Source organism: Onychomys torridus, chromosome 11, assembly GCF_903995425.1.
Source record: "Onychomys torridus chromosome 11, mOncTor1.1, whole genome shotgun sequence".
NCBI lineage: Eukaryota > Metazoa > Chordata > Mammalia > Rodentia > Cricetidae > Onychomys > Onychomys torridus.
Window position 1 is genome coordinate 76267470 of NC_050453.1, and position 15603 is coordinate 76283072.

A 15603-nucleotide genomic window follows, 5' to 3' on the forward strand; every position below is an offset into this window, starting at 1 on the left:
GGTAAAGAGCTGAGTGCTACTGGCCAACTACTTAGCTCTATAAGACAGAAGAAATGGTGTTAGTGATGAAAACTAAAGAGAACATCCTCTGGGAAGTACCTGATGAAGAATGCACAGTGGTCACTGCATTCATATCAGAGTCCACCATGGAGCCACAGTTGGATTCTGTTAAGGTCCCTTGGATAGTCACAGGTGCAATGCTGGCATGGCGGAGGGCTGCCTTCAATGGTGCTATGTGGTTGTATTGGACTGAAGAAAGGCATCCAACAAAACCCAAGGTGTTTGCTTTAGCAACTTCTGGATCCAACCCAACAGTCTCTGAAATAAATGAAAAGAACCATAGATCTCAGGTTTTTTTTTTTCAAATACTCTATGTGTTTTCCTTGACCATTACCTAAAATGACCAAAACTTCTTTGTAATTCTGTGAATAAGGAAACCATACATATCTATCTTCCTTGTTTCCACTCACATTTACTGCAGGCATTAACTATAATGAATGAAACTTTCTTGTTATTATCTGAATAAGAAACTATACATATCACTCTTTCTCATCTCAACTTCATATTTAATGCAGGTCACCACATGATTGAACTATTTTTCATAGAAAAGGGCTGTGACTTTGTCTGCTTTGATACAAAATTGTTTCAAGCTTCAAATTTTTCATTTCATATACTTTTTGAACTGTAGAAAGAGTAATGTAGCTGTATTATACTCTAATCAAATGCTAGATATTGGAAAGAATTTGTATCTCTGTCCTCATCATTATGTATCTATGGATTAAGGTAATTAATGAAAGCAAATCACAATGCTTATTACATTTGATTCACAACTGTAACAAGGGAAAATAATAAGAAAGAGACAAAAGGATTAGAAATGAAAGTGTGTCTCCAAGAGATGTATCATGCTTGTTGTCTCAAGGTAGCTGAATAAACTGAGAGAGTGAACATCTCTATCTGCATGACTTCTCTTCATTGTACTGATTGGGCACTAATTGGGAGGATGGCTTTTTGCCTATGAACATATTCAAATTTCCAGGGTATTTTTTCAGAGTTTATGAATGATGAGGATACAATCATTTGGGATTCCCAGCAAGATCAAATGTTTCATTTTCCTTAAGATATCTCATTCCTTTTCTTAAAAGGGGTCATTTGAACAAATTGCTATGGTGCAATTACATAAAACTGTAATGCATAATGAACAGTATTTTTCTTAAGATATAATAGTTTCAACATAACTAGATGGCTCAACTGGTTATTTTATTATGATAAGCCTTTTAGTTTCTGGAAAAGAAGTAGGGATTTTCTTATCTACCAGCATACATTATAATTTTATTTTGATTCAGAAATGGTCAAAAAAGTGTCTTCCTTGAATGCTAAGAATACATTATGCTGACAACATTAAGGAAAAGATATGAGGACAATATTGTAGAAAATGAGGTGTTAATAATTCTTAGTAATTCTTACCCTCCTATTTCTCCTCTAATTATTTTCTTTAAAAAAGATTTATTCTAACCCCACCTCCTCTAGGGAGGTGTTTGTGTGTGTGTGTGTGTGTGTGTGTGTGTGTGTGTGTGTGTGCATTTGCACACACCCTTTGTGTGGGGGTGCTTGTAGAGGACAAAAGAAGGTGTCAGAGTCCCTGAAGCAAGAATTAGCTTTTTGGGAGCTAGGAACCAAACTAAGGTCCTCTGGAAGAGCACCAAGTGCAGTGCCATCTCTCCAGCCCCATTAAGTTTTGTCCTCATCTCACTATTTCCCTTCAACATCCACATAAAGAAGAGCTTGCCACTTGTCTTTTCTTACATGCAAAACCAATAATGACACATTACTTCATGTGGCCAGTATAACACACTACTGCAAGTTTAAATAACTTAAATTGATTAAAACATAAATTCATTATCTTTCATCTCTGTAGGTTGGTTGTAGCTGGAAGTTTTCTCTGGTCCTGCCCAGCCCCACGGACTCCACACCTGCTTATAAAATAATCCCTCAGAAGATTATAGTAATTAAAACTGTTTGGCCATTAGCTTAGGCCTACCACTGACTAGCTCTTACATTTAAACTCAGCCTATTTCTGTTAATCTATATGTTGCCATATGTTCCATGGCTTTACCTGTGTGCCATTACATGCTGTTCCCTGGATGGCAGGCTTGCCTCTCCTCACTCATCCTTCTTTGTTTTCCCAGAATTCTCTTTGTCTGCTTATTCTGCCTATACTTCCTACCTGGTTATTGGCCAATCAGCATTTTATTTATTAATCAATCAAAGCAACATATTCACAGCATACAGAATGACATTCCCATCATTTCCTCCTTTCTTTCTATTTAAAAGGAAGATTTTTAACTTCAACATAGTAAAAATATATATAAGAAAACAGTTATCAAGCAAGAATTATAGTTACAATATCTAGTCTATTTATATTTGGCAAAATTAAAGAAAATATTCTATCTATCCTATATTTGTGAGTCTACGGTTTTATATCTAACTTATCTTTTATCATAACTAAGGAAAATTATAACTATCTAGCATTCAACTACATCAAAGACTCTGGAAGGATATGATCTTTTCTAAGTAAGCAGGAAATTCATTGTAAGCAACTTCTAAAAGTCTAGAATGGCAGAGACAGCTGGCAGCCTGGACAGTCACCCAAAGTTCTTCTGTAATGTTGGGGCACTCATTTTTCAGTCTACAGGTCTAGAGTCTCTCAGTCGCTTCTCTCTGTGTCCTGTAGGATGTCCGGCAGTTTCTTCTATGAATCAAGAACCTGAAGGACCATCTTGCCTTGCAAACTTCAGTGGTCACTTTTTTATGGGTCCTGCATAACCAGTAAACATAACATTTCTCAAGCTGTCTAGGCAAGAGCAGTTTCTTGCACAAATGGCTATTTTTGCCAAGAAGATATGGCGTGTCTTTGATGCCCATCCTCCTTTCTGAATTAAATTTGTGCTGCCATGCATATCATATAGTTAGTAGCCTGGCAGTGCCCACTGGGCTTAAAATCAAGGTGACAGTATGGCCAGGTTTCATCTGAATCCTTTGAGGGAAATGATGTTGCTCTCCCATGTGCAGCTCATGTAGCCTTCACTCATGCCTAGGCTCCTTTTTCATTCTTCATGATAAGCAATGTTGTTGCATTTCTCTGTGCCTTTTTTTTTCCCACTTACTTCAACCTATGATTCTCTTCTTTACCTCTTTATTAGACCCTTGTAGCTATAGTCGTTTTATCTGAATAATCTAAAAGGGTCTGGATTGAGGAGATGGCTCAGCCATTAAGGTAATTGTCACATAAGACACATAGAACACACATTAGTCATTGATTGGTGGTTAGTGAAGGGTGGAGCTAGCCATTGGTTGGTAGTGCATGAAGGTTGGTAGTGCAGGATTATATCTCAGAAATGATAGAGAAGCAAAAGACTAGAGAAGGAAAGTGTAAACTTGAATCATTTTGGTACTGAAGAATATAAAGGTAGTGGAAAGTGAAGTTTCATTGAACTACACCCTCAGAGTCTAAGTCAAGAGAGCTCCTTTTCATTCCATGAGTTCACTGGAAGGGAGCATTCACTGATCCAAGGAGGATACCACTATAAAGGTTGTGACAAATCAAAGCTCTTTGTACAAAAATAGACATAGAAAAAATGTGTGAAATGCTAGAAAGTGACATTCTTTCTTTAAAGGAAGGTTGTATGGAATAGTCTTATCTCTTGGAAGTGTTTATTCTAGACACATTCTGATTTCAGATAATGAGAGGTTTCAGAAAAAGAATAAAAAAATTGCTATGTAGACTCAGAGGCTTGTTATAGGCCTCAACTGGTTAAAAATACTTATCGTATGAGTATGATGACCCGAGTTCCATCTGAAAACCCCACAGTGGAAAACAGAACCAAATGTGTGCTGCACATGTGCATGCATACACACCAATAATAGGAAATTAAAATTTTATAGAAGAATAATAAAAAACATACTATATTTGAGAGAACAGGTGACTATTTATCTGATATTTACAAAAATAGAATGGTAAAACAAAACAAAACAAAAAAAATCTATAAAGGACAATTTATAAGATTTTTATCCCTCTTTGTATTATAAACTTATAAGTAGTAAATAATGAACAGTTGAAAACCTTCAATATTTATCACTCATTGGGTAGTCATTATGCAACACAATAGTGTTTATTTCCTTTTAAAAGATTTTATTTTCCCTTTTATTTCTGTATCTATGTGTGCTTGTACATGCTCAGGGATGCAGTGCCTACAGAAGCCACTAGAGGGGATCAGATCTTAAAGGGTTGTAGTGAAATAAATTTACATGAAACACATAAAAGAGATCACAAACTAAGAAAAACTCAGTACTTTAGTCAAATCTTTCACGATTCACTGAGCTTTGTACTAAAGATATGATATATTTTGTAATCTAATGATTTCAGGGCTTAGGTTATCATTGAACTAGATAAAGAAGAAGCTAGGTAAGGAAACTATTTGATGTCCTGAGCCAGAGAAACAAAATCAAAGGCAAGTTTAACCCACAAAGTGGCTGCTGACAAGTACCCAGCATGTATATCTAAAACTCACCACCAAACTATACCAGTGCGATGCTCTGTTCCCAAGTTTTCCTAATGTACAGGACTTCTACTAAAGCAAGGAGAACCATGAAGTTTCTTACACTTTGCAAAAACATGGGAATATACAAAGAAAAAAATGGATTTCTAACTGCCTTATTGGGAACAGATTGAGTTTATCTCACTGAATACATTTTAAAATACTAACAGATAACAGTTTCTCATTCCATTCAGACTCCTCCCTCTGTCCTGAAGCACTAACAGGGAAGCAGCATGAAACCCTGACATAGTGTAGGTGGGACACTGGGTGGACTTGAGCTGATGAATCTTGCTATAATAAAAAGGACCTCCTTCCTTATTTCTAAGCTTTGATTTTGCCCACTGTTAACCAAAGGTCATTGTGCCTGCCACAAAAAGAGTGGAAAAATAAAACATACCCATGAATCTTAGCTGAGTGTCCATAAATGCTTTTGGTGACTCTTATTTTTGCTTACATGTTGTAATATACATTTATGTTGCCCAATATAATAGAGTCACATGTCATGGAGTAGCTATTTAACATCTTCATTTTTATTATTAAGAGGGTAGCTGTGTAAATATAAGTGTCTATCCACATTCTTGATAACTTGTGTTTAAATTCCCATAGCTTACATAAAGGAAGCTAGATTTCCCAGCCTTTGCCTGTAATGCCAGAATTTTGGGGTTACATAGGCAGATCCTAGGAGCTCTCTGGCCAGACAGTGTATTGTAAATGACAAGCTTTCAGTTTAGTGAGAGACTGTTTCAAGGGGATGAGCTAGGGAGATATATTAGACAGTAATGACATCCTTCTCTAGCCTCCATCTGCTTGCCCAAGTGTATACATACACACACACACACACACTACATATGCATATATATGACACACCACTATCATATGCACACTATACATATATGTAGTTATATTCATAGCTCACACTTACATTTTTTATCTGCATATAAGAACATTTAAAATATATTCTTTTAGGTCTCTTTAATGAATAGCAAATTGTCTGTGTGCATCTGTTTATTCATTTGTTTGTTTGAGACTGGGTCTCAGTAGACAGTCAGATTATCTTGAAACATATTTCTGTGCCACAGTCTCCTAGGATTTGGGATAAGAAACTTTAGCCAACTCACCTGGCTCACAATGTATTTTCATTAACCATAGTCACCACAACATGTGATAGAATTCTTGAACTTGCTCCTCATCACTGAAATTTTGAGTTTTGATTAACGTCTCTCCATGCTAAACGCATGTTCTTGATGGTTTAGTGTTAGATGTGCTATTATTTTTATTGCTTCTATTGTTTGTCAGTTTCCAATTCCTTTGTCTAATATCCCTTCAATATTGCCCAGGTAATGTAATGCCCAAGGACTGAAATGCAAGTGTTGCTATACTTATTTGGATAAATGTTACTCAAATTTTGAATGACTCAGCTGATAATTTACTAAAGGCTAACTTCTTCAGTTATTCTTAAGATTTTATTGTGATTATCTTTTATGTGTGTGTTTGTGTGTGTGTGTGTGTGTTGAATGTATACCACCATATTTGTGAAAGATACTCTCAGAGATCAGAAGAGGGCATTAGGTCCCTTACGTTTGGTTGTGAGCCACCAAACACAGGTGCTGAGAATTGAACTGGGTGTTCTCTGGAAAAACAGAAAGTTCTCCTAACCCCTGAGCCCACTCTCCAGCTCCTTCTTCTGGCATTTTGAAACCTGACTTGTCACATTAATTTGCAAACACACCAGAGGATTGGCAAAGCCAAAGAAAGAGAAACAAAACCAGTCTTAGCCTGAATGCACAACGGTCAGCAAGTTTTGATGTGGAGAAAGGAACTATTCATGCATGTTCAGTGGAGTTTTTATTATTAAAATAAAGCACAAGAAGAGTTCACAAATTTGCTCAAAACAGGCTAAGCTCTGGAATGTAACATGACATTTGCTACATGACAAAAGTCATTTATGATATTTGAATCTCTAAGTGTCACAAAACTAGCAAAACACATGACCCTGGCTTATAAAAGTAAAATGTTGTACCAGGATAAAATATAAAAAAGGGAACTGTTGTAAAGGAAGATATGAGCAGAGGATGCAAGCAAAGTGGTTTTACCCCTAGACTTCACTGTTTCTAGAACAAACTGAACTAGATGAAATGTCTAGCATTTGGGCTGGGGAGACAGCCCAGCCCTGTCTGAGTTCAAACTTGCATTATCTACATAAAAGCTAGACACGGACATTGGCACCTGGAACTCCATCGCTGGGATGGGGCTTTGCATATGGAGATAAGAAAATTCCTAGGACTTGTTTGCTGACACCTTGTTCTAGGTTCTTTGAGAAACCCTGTCTCAAGGAAATAAGTTGTAGAACATGGTAGAGAAGGGTGTTCAGACAAGTCCTGGTCTCTGCATGTTTCCCTAATTTCCTAACAAGGAATGGCTTCAGAAGCTATATCTTATGAAAAAGAGATATTCCTGGCTGGGAGAGGACAAAGAGGAATGCTGGCACATCTAAGGCCGAGGGGAACAGAATATGAAAGCTCCCCAGAGAAATGAGTAACTTTGTGTTCATCTTTGTGCAAGCACTGGTCCAATGTGGAGAAAGGTTTAGGTGTTTAGGCCATCCACTGGAACAACAGAACATACCAGTGAACATACAAAAGAGGATGTTTTTTCCTTCCATGCATGAAGTTAGGAGGGGATATTTTGTGGGGATATGAGTTGAACTGAAGAAGGTAAATGTGGGAATATGATTGTATTTCATTATATACATGTATAAAATTATTTAGGATAGAGAAAAAAGTGTAATAATACAAAAACGAAATACTCCCTTGGTTATAATAAAATGCCTGAATAGTGAAGATTATGCTGCATATAACTAAAGCATTCATGAAAACTAAAAATGAGAAAAAACATTTAGATTTAAAATACATGATTAGACAATTATGGTATAGATGGCCCATGACCCACAGTTTCAGAAGTACTTGAGTGGTGTAGATGTTTCACTTTTGGAACACTTCTTTCCTGTAGGAGGCTCGTTGAGTCTCAGGACATTGAAAAAAAAAGGCTCAGGAAGCAAAATGCCTCAAGTTTCTAAGAAGTTCTAGGGCAAGAAGTCTCTCCAACCAGTCAAACTTCCTGAAAGTTGTACAGAGATCTTCATGAGTTATCATTCTGGACGGGGTGGAATTTTCAGTGATGCAGCTGCTTTTCAGTATGCACGTTCCTGTGATTAACCCCCCACTCATACTCTCTTAAGTAACCTCAAGAAATTCAGATGCTTGTTAAGTTGGACATTGGTGGGATTGTTACTGGGATCTACCATGGGCTCCCTATCTGGGGTGAACAGAACTTTGTTAGTCTCTCACAGGAAGTCACACAACTGGCTTAAGAAAGTTTTCTTGGAATGAATGCAGTTGAGCTAATGTATTTGTTCTTTTGTTTTCCATTTCTTTGATAAATAAGATGATTAAAATCAACTTCAGGAAAAAAAAGAGTTGAACTGGCTTGCACTTCAAATTCACAATCAATCACCGAGGGAAATCAGGTAGGACCTGAAGGTGGGAACCATGAAGGCAGAATGCTTAACTGTTTCACTTTTTCTTGTGTTTTCTGGCTCATACCCAGCCAACCTTCTTGAAGAGCCCAGACATATCTATTTATGGATGGTGGCACCCAGAGTGGACTGGACCCTCCACATCAATCACCAGTCAAGAAAATGTCTCCTCATCATGGCCACAGGCAATCTGACCAGGGTAGTATTCTGAGTGAGACTTTCTCAGATGACTCTGGACTATGTCCAGTGTTTTGCTGAAGCTAACTAGGGCAGTGGTTGTAACACAGAATAAATGTTAGAATTTTCAAGGCATAAAGCAAAGCCTGGGCAATTACAGAAGGTTCATACCAGGAAGCATCAGAAAGGCAAAGGGTGATTTTGGGGAGATAGGTAGAAGCCACACAGAGATGAGATCCTCCATCTTCCAAGGCACTTTTCTTCCACCCATTTATTGCACTAATTGTACTTCACCATAGTGTCTGGCTTCATCCTGCTTGTTGAAAGCCTGTCCTCAGTTTTCTACCTCTGTCAAATATAACCCAATTCTTCATATGAAACTTGTTTCCTTTACTCTAGTAAAAGGAAATAATGGAAAAAAAAACAAATAAAAACAAACAAAAAACTACTTCCTATTATCAACTGTAATACATCCTCATGAGTGATATAGGTATCAGTAAATCTCAAGTGCTTTCAGCCTAGCCAATTAAAACATAGAGTTTTACTTTTACTTTCATACTAATGACATGTCACCTGGACCTTTCTTTAATGAGACAAGTTGTGTTCTGTGGTGATATGTTATATACCCTAATAAACTTGTCTGAGGATCAGAGGACAGAGCCAGCCACTAGATTAGACATAGAGGCCAGACAGTGGTGGCACACACCCTAATCCTATCACTCAGGAGGCAGAGATCCATCTGGATCTCTGTGAGTTCAAGGCCACACTGGAAACAGAGCCAGGCAGTGGTGGCACACACCTTTAATCCCATTACTGGGAAGCACACATGCTTTTAATCCCAGGAAGTGATGGCAGGGCGGAGAAAGGTATACAAGGCCTGAGGAAACAGAAACTAAGGCAGTTCCGCTGACATCCTTTTGGGTGAGGACTCAGAGGCTTTCAATCTGAGGATTCATGGAAACAGGATCAGCTAAAGAGTTGTCAAGGTAAGGTTGGCTGTGGCTTGCTCTGCTTCTCTGATCTTTTCAGCATTCACCCTAATATCTGGTATCAGGTTTTTTTTTTTTTTTTTATTAAAAGACCATCTAAGGTTCAAAAAAAAGTGTTCTTACTACAACTTTATTGGTTTCCTCTGAGCTCTGCAAAGACTGAGCATAGAACATTTCTCTTTGATATTCTGAGCCTTCTGTGACTATATTCAGAATTTTGGTGATCATCTAAGTCTGGTTGATACAGGCTACCAAATGCTTTGTTTATAATGACCCAACATACTTTACAAGTAAGGACAGATACACTGAATCTTTGGGTGCTTCCAAGGAGGCTTCCTTCACAGGTGGCATGACAGATGCCTTCTTCCATGTGGCAGATTGAATGCCCTTTCTTCAGGAACTCTCTGGGCTCCTTCCCAATGGGTGAACTCCCAATTTTATATACTCAACTCATGATTTTTATAACTCTAACCCCTCCCCCTTCTTCCCCACCCCATACCTACATTCTTATGTGTATGTTTGTCAGTTCCTCTTTAGTACACTATTATGGTTGATTATTTTTATAAAGAAATTATGGCAAATCTGTATATAAGTAATGAGGAGTTTATTTCTTTGAAAATGCAAACCCTTAGTCATAGAATTTGCCAAATAAACATTTTTGAGTGTTCAAACGAGTCAGTATTGCATAGGGTCTAGTACATATTAGGTCTTATATATCTTTATTTAGTTAAAATGATTGTTATAATTAGATATATAGATAGATGTATTAATAAAATAAGTCATAAGTAAGTGGACAAATAGAGAATAGATTAGATAAATGGAAGATGGATAAATAGATGAGATATAATGTAAGATGGCAGACAGGAACAAAACAAGCAAGATAATTAAAGTACCAAATGTCTACCATAAAGTCTCAGAACATGACTGCCTAAACATGAGCTTAACAAGGACAGAAATAGACACACTAAAGTGGATGGGGGAAAGTCCATAATGCCTCAACTCCAAACAATGAACTACAGGGAACTAAGGAATGCTGAGACCAGGAGAAATACTTTTTTGCAAGTAAGAGTACATGAATTTATCATCTAAAACCAAATGGCCAGCTCTGAAAACATATATAAGTAACATTTTAGAGACTGAGTGAGTAAGGTGTTTTTATGTATCTAGGGATATATATATATATAAAACAACAATTAATAAAAAAAAAAACCAAAGGCATGAATTTGAAAGACAGCAAGGAGGGGTATATTGGAGGGTTTGGAGACAGGAAAGGGAAGGGAGAAATAATGTAATTATAATCACAAAAAATAAAAGATAAATATTTAAAAGTCTACCTTTGAGAACCCATTACTTCAACTTAACAATCCACTGGCTGAACAATTGAACACATATTAATTGGTTGCCTGGCAACAGGCACCATGCAATGGCACCTCAGTGGATATAAGACAGTGAATGCTGAATTGCAGAGACATTAACAACATGAGGAAATTTTTAAAATTCTAGGTATCACACTCTTAGGACGCATTCTGAATTAAATATATTTTCCATAGAGAAATTAGTTTTGAGGTTTTATGCTAATATTTAAAAGTGGTTGTAGAATGCATTCCTTTGGATTAAAGATACAAAAGGATTTCTTCCTCCCAAGGCATTCTTTATTGATTTAACATGGAGTCAGAGCTGAGTGAGGGCCATGAACTGGTTTATTTCTGTTTTAGGCTTTTTAAAAGTAAATGAGCAAAACTGGGGCATTTCGTGTCCCAATAGCAACTCTTTGAACAGGCTCAAGTGAGCTACAAAAATTTATTAACTGCCCTGAAGTGGGACTTCACATCAGAGAGTTAAGAAACCACTAACTAGGCACCTTCCGGGATTTGATGCCCTTCCATTTCTTAGAGTTGGAGTCATGTAGATTTTATCCATTAGAATGTTTTATACAACAGGTAATAAAGCTCAGTGTACAGGATCTAGACAATAGTGATTAATTCTCTCAAATAGCCATGTGCCTACAGCCATGAACAGCTCTGAACACAGAAATTCAGGGTGGCCTCTGTGGCCCACTCCTTCTCAAGCTGGACTGAATCAATCATGTAGTCCTATGTGTCACAAGAAGAGAACAGAGAAAGAAAAGAGGGTCTAGGAAAATGGTTTCCTCAGTAAAGGGCTCATTCGCCACACAATTGTGAGGACTAAAGTGTGTGTTCTCAGTACCATGTGAAAACTGACTACAGTAAGGGGCATCTGTTAGCACTTGAGAGGTGGAGACAGAAGGGTCACTGGGGCTCGCTCACTAGACAGTCTAGCCAATCAGTGAGCTCCTGATCCAGTGAGAAACCCTGGCTCAAAAAATAATGTGGAGGGATTAATGGAGACACTAACATAGACCTCTTGCCTCAACATGCAGGGACATACACATACATGTATATATGTACATGCAAAATGCACACAAATAAAAGAGTCTGCCTCATCCCATGGGTCTATTCAAAACTAGGTGATTAAAATGTATGTTCACGGACTATGCAGACTTCCTCTCACTGTGGAGACTGTACCACTCTTTTTATTCCTAGTCCAGCTGTAACATTGAAAATGGAACATTTCCATAATTCAGGGGGTTTTATTTATTCTGACCACAGGATCTTTTATCAATATTTAATGCCATGCAATCTTCAGATATCTACATGTATTTTCAAATGTAGTAGAGTTTACTTTGTATGATACAGTGAAGAACATTTAAAGCACACACATATCTGATGAACTAGCCTCATAATGCTGGAGGGAAAAGAACACAACCACTGGAAAAACTACTCCTGTGTGTCTAGCATTGTACATGACAAAGGAGAACATTGAGAAGATGGAGATAGCTTTATGACCATGTTGTTTTCCACATCAAAGTGCTCCTTCTCTAATTGTCCTTGGACCAGTGGGCGAGAACTACAGCTGAAACCAAGTAGAAGCAACCCTCAACATCTTCCCATGGTATACATGTCCCTAGAGCACTTGACTTCAAAGGAGAACTAGAGTTCTTTCACAGAGTTGGGATTTAGCTAGAAAAGGCAGGACCAGTGTAGATTACTATTGTTGATCACCTAGGCACCATCTCTAACCACCTAGAAAACTCCATAGTGTCTGTGAAGGAATTTGTAGCTTTCTATGTTGAGGTGAGCACATCCACAGTCAGGAAGCAGAGGGAAGTGAAGGCTGCTGCTCGGAAGAATTTCCCCTTTTCATTCAGTCCAGGAATGCAGCATTTAAAGTGGGGCTGCAGTCTTCAGTTAACCCAACAGACAGGCCTAGAGCTGTGGCTCTAAGGTGATCCTAGAGTCTTTCAAGTTGACAACAGTATAAACCATCACAGTACCAAAAATGAAAGAATATGATGCTCAAAGAAAATGATCAGCCTCCCAATACATCTGGTGGAGGCTGAGCCCAGGGAAATGATCTTGGTGTGGCAAGCAAAATGACCCAAAGTCTTTTTTGAATGAATGTGTGCTTTGACTGAAATGAAATTCTATTCTAAGTATTTCTCTTAAAATTTAGTAAACATTTTCTCCATGACCTCATTAACTTTCCACAAATTATGGCTCCATGAAGCCAATTCATTTCCTCCTGAGGAAAGCAAAGTTTAACTGACTAGGAAATTAATGAGCTGATTATGTTTGATGATTGCTGACTGTGCTCTTCTTCAAGATGGTGTGTGTGTGTGTGTGTGTGTGTGTGTGTGTGTGTGTGTGTATGTGTGTGTATGTGTGTGTGTGTGTGTGTGTGGTTGTGTGTGGATGTGTGTGTGTGGTTGTGTGTACTCATACATGGATGGTGTAGGCCAGGTGTCAACATCAGATGTCTTCCTTGACCACTTTTCACTCAATTTTTTTAAGATAGACTCTCTCACTGAACCTGGAGCTCATTAATTTTTATATATATATATATATATATATATATATATATATATATATATATATATATAGTCAGATGCAGGCTTTTTCTACACTTTCACTTCCTTGGGTACACACTGCAGTCATTTTCTTCTTCTTTATAAGATGGCTTTAAAGTATCCAGCCATCCAGCCATTACCCCAATTTCAGTCAGTTATGGGGATCTTCCTGCATATTCACCCTCCTCCAGTACTGGGGGCACAGACACACATCTGGCTTTTACATGGGGACTGGGCATCTGCCCTCAGGTCCTCGTTCTACCATGGCAGTAACTTTACCGACTAAGCTATCTCTCCACACTTTTACATATATACATTGAAACTAGTCTTTGAACATGTCCTGATAAGATGAGGTATATTTTTGAGACTTCAGTATAAGGTGTTTGGATCTAGGGTAATTAGAAATTGCTAGTTGATTGTATTCTTGCTGAGGGCATTTCAGGTTTTACTAGAATTTGCTCTTCTTGATGGAGAATTCCATGGAAATTTACCTAGCACTATTCTAGGAACCTGAAGTCAATCTAATTTATCTTAGCTTCTGTTAAACTACCTGCTTGGGCAAACCTCCACCTCTAGCTAACCAATTATGTTAGCTTCTGTTAAACTGCCTGCTTGTGTGAACCCCACCCCCACCCACACAGATGCAGAGCAAGATGCCAGGTTGTGGTTTTTGCCTTAAAAAATTCCATGCTCTAGATACTCGGTACAACACCTAGGTCCTGAACACCTGAGTACAATATCAATCTTCAGGAGTAAAGACTTTCAATTGGCAAAAAAAAAAAAAAGAAAAGAGATTGCTAGTTGAGGAGGACACAAGCACAGGGCCTCGGATGTGCTGTCTGAACAGAGACTGTGGCTGAGCAGTTAGAACAGGCACAGCACAGCACAGCACACATTAGCCAGCCCAGAGGCCCTCCCTCTCTCCTGTCTGGAGAGCAGCCGTCCTCTGCAGCTCCAGACTCTCCTGGCGCTCTAGCTTCTCCTGGCACCAGATGCTTGCTGTCTTGCCTACAGTTTAGTCACAGCGAGGGACCTCCATGCTTCCATGTCCCAGTGTGTCTGTCCACTTACTTCTCAATCGGACCAATGACTTCCGAGGGATGGCCGCTGGCCTCAAAGTCACCACTGCTCAGTCCTTTTTAATCAGATACATTGACTTTATTTAGAGCCCCTGGCCTCAGGTCACCACTGTTTATCATTTTTATCACATACATTTAGTGTAGAGCATGGAATTTGTCTAAAATGGGAAAAGGCGTTTTCCCTCTTTTTCCATGTGATTCCATAGGTCACAAGACTCATAAATTATTCTTTTCTTATTATATTTGATATAATATATGCATTAGTTAAAGGACCTAAATACAAAGTTTCCTTTAGCCCAAGTTAATAAGAACTCTAACACTAGGCAATCCAGACCTAGTACTTCATTTTGGCTGTAGATATTACCAGACATTCAGACCTCTTTTATTTATTTTTTTTTTAAGATTTTTGCTCCATTTTCCACACAGTGTACCACTTACCTCTTTTTGTATAAAGTGACTTCAGAGGCTCCAGCCATCCCCTCTCTTCCAGGATAAAAAGAAGAGCGAAGATGTGCATATTGCTAAATCAGCCTTCTGGAAAACACTAGTGACTTCTGCTTACAATCAGCCTATCATTCAGAACAAGGGCACACAGCCATTCTCAATTCAGTGGAAGCTAGGAAGTGTGCCAGGTTTTAAAATCTAGGAACATTGCTCCCTTAAAAATAATATGAAAACTTCAAACTGAGAAATGTCACAGTGTTCTTTAAGGAAGGAAAATTAATACTTGGTAGTTTAATAAACTCTCCCTGAAATGTTATTTTTCATCTTTAATTTCAATTAAACATTTATATAACACTTCCTCCACAAACAGGGTTTTATCATTAATATCAGGATCCTTGGGTTGAACATGCAGTTTTCCTATTTATTAACATTGTTCCCTTTGACATCTTACAAATTATCTTCTGGACACTTTTTTTTTTAATCTATAAAATAAAGATGGAAGATGTCCCTTACATACCACTAACTAAAAACAACAGGGAAAAGCATGGAGAAATGACCCAGTGGCTAAAATACTGGAATGCAAGCATGAGAACCTGAATTCAGTACCCAGAACCTGCATAAAATGGTGGTGGAGACTGTGGTGTTCAGTTGTAAACCATCACTGGGGTGGAAAGGACAAAGAGTGTGGAGGCTTACCTGACAGCCCTCTATACCAGCTGGTGAGTCCCAGTGAGAGACCCTTTCAAAAACAAGGTATACAGTTCCTGAGAAAAGACTCTCAAAGTTGACAGTTGGCTTCTTCAATACATACATGTGCATGGACATCTACACATACATTTGTGCACACACACGCACA

At 38.1% G+C, this 15603-nt stretch overlaps 1 protein-coding gene across 2 annotated transcripts in view; it reads right to left on the reverse strand.

Annotated features, from left to right (window-relative positions):
• Positions 1-15603, reverse strand: part of Cntnap5 (contactin associated protein family member 5) — a 902127-nt gene that overhangs the window by 16960 nt on the left and 869564 nt on the right. The window contains exon 22 of one of the 2 annotated variants that reach the window (XM_036201821.1): positions 100-318. In XM_036201821.1, coding sequence (XP_036057714.1) covers positions 100-318 — 219 coding nt within the window. Of the gene's footprint in view, positions 1-99; positions 319-15603 lie in introns of those variants that run through there. The other variant, XM_036201822.1, reaches the window with a different exon arrangement.